Below are 6444 nucleotides of genomic sequence, written 5' to 3'. Positions count from 1 at the left end.
AGTCTAGGGACTTCCAGCTCTGATATTCTGTGTTCTAATTTCCCTTCCAATCCTGACATCCAGTGTTCTAATTTCCCTTCCAGCCCTGACCTCCTATGTCCTAATGTCCCTTCCAGCTGTCATCCTATGCTTTATTTTCCCTTTCAGCGGTGACATTTTATGACATTCTGTTCTGCTCCTCCCAGCCCTTGACATCCCAGGTTCTAATGTCCCTCCCAGCCCTGACTTCCATGTCCCAATGTTCCTCCCAGGTCTGCCAGGGAAACTATCGCTTGCTATACTCTGTTGGATAGTGTGAGATGGTTGGTTTGGCTGAGTTCTAAGCGAATCTCCCGTGACCACCCCAAGGCGTGGGACCCACAAGCCTATCTGCATCACGGCTAAGCCGAAGTCGGCCGCCGGAGAGGCGAAGGGGACTCACCCTGTCTTCTTCGGCCCTCAGGTCCGGCATGGTGCTGACACAGAGACTTATGGCCGTCGTGGCCACGAAGAGGACCGAGAGGCAGGCGAACACCTTCCCGGGAAGGCCCGACTGCGGGTTCTCCACCATGTCGCGGAGGTGGCTCATGAAGAGCCCCCATCGGGTGTCCTCCGTGCAGACGCCGGTGGCCTCCTTCTGCCGGTGCAGCTCCTCTTCCTTCTGGATCTCGGCCAGCTCTTCCAGCTTCTGCCGGAGCTTGCGCAAGCAGCACTTCTCCAGGTTGGACTCCTCGATCCCCCAGTATCTCAGCTCCTCCTTAAAAGACAGGGCGCACATCTCCCGCAGAAGCACCAGCTTCCCGGCCGCCAGAAAGCTGACGATCATCCCGAAAGCGCTGGGGCTCCTGTCGAAGAAAAACTCCTGGCTGTCTTCGTCGTAGTCGTCGCAGAGCTCGGCGATCTCCTCCACGTTCCGGCAGAATTTCAGCCGGCTCAGCCGGGTCAGGGGGAACTCGTCCAGCGTGCTCCAGGGGAGAAGGTACTTGTTCCCACCCACGTTGACGATGATCTCCCTTTTAAGGTCAACGGTCAGGAACTGGTCTGGATGGACGACTTTCCGGGCCCTTTGGTAATAAAGCCCTTTGATGGAAGAAGCCCGGACCGAACTGGGTGAGAACTGACCCAGAGTGCTACAGGAAGCGTAGCGGTGGTTACCCTCGCTGTCCCCACGTCTGGAAAACATCGGCATCTCCGAGGGATTCTGGGAAGCCACCACAATGGATTAGAGTGGGCTTGTCTGTCGTCAAAGGGGGAAAAAAAAGAAAATGGGGGAGAAAGTGAAAGAGGGCAAAGGGATGTGATGGTGTGGGAAGAGTGAGAGTGAAAGAGAAAGGGAGAGGAGGGTAGAAAGAGAAAGAATGAAAGTAAAGTGAAAAGGAAAGGGAGAGAGATAAAGAAGCAGAGATTGAAAGAGAAAGGGAGAGGGGGTAGAAAGAGAAAGAATGAAAGAGAAAGTAGAGTGAAAGAGAAAAGGACAGAAGAGATTGACAGAGTGAAAGAGACAGATAATGACACAGAGAGAGATGAGAGTGAGGAAAGAGAAGGGCAGATTCAGACATACATGGGAGATAAAAGAAAAAGAGAGGAGAGAGGGAAAGAGTGAAATAGAAGGGGAAGAGGAAGAAGAAAGAGGAGAGGAGAGGAAAGAAAGAAAGAAAGAAAGAAAGAAAGAAAGAAAGAAAGAAAGAAAGAAAGAGAAAGATAAAATAAAGGAGAAGGGGAGAGAAAGACAAGAAAAAGAAGAGAGAGTGAATGAGATGGGAGAAAGAAAGAGGGAAAGGAGAGAGGGGGGAGGGAAGGAGGGGAGAGAGACATAGAAAAAGAGACAGGGACAGACAGAGACAGAGAAATAGGGAGATGAAGAGGGAGACAGAGAGACACACAGAGAGATAGAGAAATTGTTAGGACAATAGTTCATAATACTAGAGATTGGAGTTGGAAGAGACCTTAAGAGTCTATCTTCTCCTCTCATTTTACAGAAGTCCTGAAGAGGCTAGACTTCACAGGATCATAAATCTAGAAAAACCTGGAAGGGACCTCAGAGGCCATCTAATCCATGTCCCTTCATTTTGTAGATAAAGGAAACTAAGACCTATGAGAGGGCTAAGTGACTTAGCTAAGATCTCACAGGGAGTCACAGAGCTAGTTTTTCAATTCAGGTCCTCTGACAAATTCAAAATCCTGTCTGTTGTGCTATATGCAACCCTCTCGAATTTGAAGCCTTCCCAAATCCTGATTCTGCTGCTTTTTAGCTGCGTGGCCTTAGACAAATCATTCAATATGTTTGAGTATAAGTAAAAGGAGCTAGACTATGATCTCTAAGGATCCCTTCTAGCTTCCATGACTCTATCATTTGAAAAGTGAGCAGGAAAAGTGAGCCTTGCCATTTTCTACAAAAGCCACAATTACTATGCCTCTAATGACCCCAAGCAAAATCTACTTTGTATCTATCCTTGCTTTCCATCCATCTCTATACCCTCTGTAACCCCTAAATTTTCTCTTCTGTAATACTGAGGGGGAGAGGGTAGTGTTGGACACCATGTTCTCTAAGGTGTCTTTGGAAAGAGCCCTGCATTGGAAGTCTTTGTAGTCAATTCAAATTATGTGTGACTTTACTGAATCTCAGTCTCTGTAGACTTCAGTTTCCTCCTTTGGAGTTTGAGGACTTTCTAGGGCTGATGCTTTATAGTCTAAAGTTCCTTCCACTGCCAACTTTCTATGTTTCAAGATCCCTTTCCATTCTCAACACTCAAGGTTCTGTGTTAAAGGATGCTATAGAGAACTTTGGGCTGGTGAGGGGTTATTGGGAGAATTTTTTAAAAATAAGAAATAGGTTTTGCTGGAGGCCTTTAAGGGATTGGAGAGCGTCCAGAACAACTAAGAGAATGAAGGAGGAAATTCTGGATTGGTGGAATACAGAGAAGGGGAAAGCATGGGCCTTGGATTTAGAAAACTTGAAAATGAAACTCAGCTCTGCTGGTTTTTTCCTGCATGAGCTTAGGCAAATTATTGGGCCTCAGTTGCTTTATCTGTCAATGAAGGAACTAGACTTGATCTCTAGGGTTCCTTCTAGTTCTCTGCCCCCTGGTCCTCTGGCTCTAACCATCCCACATCACTATCAATGTTAAGAGCAGCTAGGAGACTCAAAGCTGAACACCTTGTTAACTTTGCCAGTGGGGTGGGCACATCCTTAATAATTCCATTGTGATTACTTTCATTTAGTCTTCCTTTCAATGCTACCCATCTCTGCTAACCCCTACCTATGACCTTGGGCAGGTCAACTTGTTTTTTTTTGGGGGGGGGCAGTTTCTTCTTTTATGAAAAGAAAGGGAAATACTCAGCACCATGCCAGGCACAAAATAGACATTTAAGAAATGATTTTTTGCCTTTTTGATGGAGTGGGTTAGATGATCACTCCTGTCCCTTTCAGCTCTGACAGGCTACAGTTTTACCTTGTTGACTCAATATGAGTGCATTACATTATTATTCAGCATGCAGCTTTGTTTCCAGTTTTATACACAATCTCAAGAGCCCTGTGGCCACGTTATGGGATAGTCCTATCAAGCCGGCATCATTTGTAAAACTGTCCACAATCTCAGGATCCAAAAAGCACCTCAATAGAGAAGGAAACTCTGTAGCCTAAGAGGGATAAAAGTTCCTCTCTTTTCCGGCATCACTGGATTTCTAGTTGACATGGAACAGCTTGATTTTGGCCCTTGTATTTCATGTTTACATGTTATACGTTTTCCCCCGAAACCCTGCTTTTATTGCCACATCCATATTTTTATGGCCAATAACTAAATGCAGGTGAACCACACTCAGATGGGAGAAGTGTGTGTGTTCTCATGCAGAGTAGGAGAGCGAGGTAGAAATTCAGAGCTCTAGAGCTAATCTATCCCCTTCACTGTACAAAGAAGGGAATTAAAGTCCAAAGAGACTTGCTTGAGGCCATGCAGTAAATTAGCAGCAGAGCCCCCAGTGGAACCCTGGCCCCTGATTCATCAGCTAGGGCTCCTGCCATCATGCATTCACTGCAGAAATCCCACTTGGAAATTCATTCTCCATTTATTGACTCCCTTCTTTGTTCCCTCCCCTCAAATCTGGTGAGCAAAGCCAGCTGTTGTTACCTTTTGAACATCTGGAAAAGGTGCTCATTGGGAACAACATCCCCACGCCACTGATTTTTAAATTCTTGTTTAACTAAGTCAGTCCCATCAGTCCTACATGCCATCCTTAAGGGCAAACAGCAACTTCCCCCAAAGTTTGACTCACCATCCTGAGGTGGGGGGATTGTTTCCAGGTGCTCAGCCGCCTCCCTGAGAAGACAGTACATTCCTCATTTCCCAGGGAATAGACATGTAGGGATGTAGTGAAGAGGGAAGGAAGAAGGGGGAAGAAAAGCTGGTTTTGGGCAGTTAAGTTTCAGTTTCTCTGCTTGCCTTTGCTCTTCCAGGGAGGATCAGTCCATTCATTCTGTGCCTCAGAAAGCTCTGGGCTTGCAAAGGTACCTGCAAGTGCCCCTTTCTGGAAGGGGACTGGCTGCCTGGGCTTCCTAGCTCAATGAGGTAGCAGAACCTGCCCTGCTTCCTCACTCGGCTCTGACTCCCGAAGGGACAGTCAGTGTGGTCCTGGCAGGCAAGGGGGGAGAGAATGGGAAGAGCTTAGAAATAATCTCTCCATCAGCCATCCAACCATCCAGCAAGCAGCAGCACCAGCAGCAGCAGTAATGCCAACTGCCAGGCAGGAGAGCAGAGAAATGCCCTCCCCTCCTCGGCCAAAAAGAGAGCAACTTGGAAGTAACGGTCATAATATGCAAGCATTAGACATAGCAGGTGCTGGGAGAAGAGATTTGGATCAGGACCCAGGAGTCCTGGGGTCTAGTCCCAACCTTGCCATGACTCGCTCTATGACCTTAGCTCTTTTAGCTTCAACTTCTTCCATCTTGCAAGTGACCATGACATACAAGGAGCAACACGAATTTATTGAATATTTACTTTTAAGTGTCAGGCATTATGCTAAGTGCTGGAGATAAAAAAAAAAGGCAAAAACAAAATGTCCCCTTAAGGAGCTCATATTCCAATAGGGAAGACAACATGCAATGTCTATAACTAAGACTATATAAAATATATCCAGAGTAGATGGAAGGTAATCTCAGAAGGGAAAGCACTAGCAGCTGGTGGGACTGGGAAATGCCTCCCGCAGAAGGTGAAATTGGAACTGAATGATGAAAGCCCAGAGGTGGAGCATTCCAGCAGGGGGGAATGGCTTAACCTGGAAAAAGAAAAGATTTGGTAGTGGGATGTGTGTGTGTGTGTGTGTGTGTGTGTGTAGAGAGAGAGAGGAGAGAGGAGAAAGGAGAGAGGACAGAGGAGAGAGGAGGGAGAGAGAGAAAGAGAAGAGAGAGAGAAAGAGAGAGGAGAGAAAGAAAGAAGGAGAAAGAGAGTAGAGAAAGAAGGAGAGAGAGAAAGAGAGAGAAGAGAGAGAGGAGAGAAAGAAAGAAGGAGAGAAAGAAAGAAGGGGAGAGAGAAAGAGAAGAGAGAGAGGAGAGAAAGAGAAAGAAGGAGAGAGAAAGAGAGGAGAGAGAGGAAGAGAGAGGAGAGAGAGAAGAGAGAAAGAGAAAGAGAGAGAGAGGAGAGGAGAGAGAAGGAGAGAGAGAGGAGAGAAAGAAAGGAGAGAGAGAAAAGGAAAGAGAAAGAGAGAGATGAGAGAGAAAGAAGGAGAGAGAGAGAAAGAGAGAAGGAGAAAGAGAGAGAGGAGAGACACACAGAGAGAAGATATACACAGGAGAGGAGGGAAACAGAGACAAAGAGAATGATTGTCTTTAAAGTTTTTGAAATGTGCTCATATGAAAAAAAAACTCAGGCTGTTTTGCTTGGTCTTAGAGAGTAAAACTAGGAATCGTGGGGGTAGGGGGAAGGGGAGGTAGACATGGCAGAGGCAGATTCAGACTGATGTCAGACAAGCTCCCTAATGAAGAGATGGCTGGACTGCCTCTGGAAGTAGCATGTGGATTCTCCCTCAGGGGAGATCTTCAAACAGAGTTTGGGTGGCTGATCTCTCATCAGAGATGTTATATGAAGGACTGCTGTTCAGGTGAGGGTCAGTGTCAGGAGACCCATCTCCCTCTCAAAGTTGGTGCTTCCATGATGGAAGGCGGGGACCAGAGGAATCAGGGGGATCACTGGATGATCTCTCCGATCCCTTCTGGATTTAACCTTCTGTGATGCAATGATGCTAGCAGACAGCCAGCTGTCACTTTTCATACCCAGAGTTCTTTCTGGTAACTTTGACTAATTGTGGCATGACTGTGTGCTTTTGAGAAGCTACAGAAATAACTTTCCTTCTCCTTCCAGCTTTGGCTGACTTATGACCGACTCGGGGAAACACACAGGTCTATATAGGTCTACACAGGTCTACACAGGTCTATATATATATATATATATATATATATATATATATATATAT

The 6444-nt window shown here is 46.4% G+C and overlaps 1 protein-coding gene across 1 annotated transcript; it reads right to left on the bottom strand.

Annotated features, from left to right (window-relative positions):
* Positions 1–210: 210 nt before the first annotated feature.
* Positions 211–4933, bottom strand: KCNG4 (potassium voltage-gated channel modifier subfamily G member 4). Its single transcript, XM_031950201.1, has 2 exons — positions 4252–4933; positions 211–1216 (listed from the first exon to the last, which is right to left on the bottom strand). Exon 2 carries the CDS (start codon positions 1166–1168, stop codon positions 320–322), a length of 849 nt encoding a protein of 282 aa, XP_031806061.1. The 5' UTR covers positions 1169–1216; positions 4252–4933; the 3' UTR covers positions 211–319.
* Between the last annotated feature and the right edge of the window lie 1511 nt (positions 4934–6444).

The sequence above is a fragment of the Sarcophilus harrisii genome, chromosome 2 (assembly GCF_902635505.1).
Source record: "Sarcophilus harrisii chromosome 2, mSarHar1.11, whole genome shotgun sequence".
Lineage (NCBI taxonomy): Eukaryota > Metazoa > Chordata > Mammalia > Dasyuromorphia > Dasyuridae > Sarcophilus > Sarcophilus harrisii.
Note: the sequence above shows the minus strand (reverse complement) of the source record. Positions and strands in the feature narration are given on the sequence as shown.

Bases quoted from the DNA above. Each gene is read 5' to 3' on its own strand.
- KCNG4 (XM_031950201.1), bottom strand. From the start codon at position 1,168: ATGCCGATGTTTTCCAGACGTGGGGACAGCGAGGGTAACCACCGCTAC.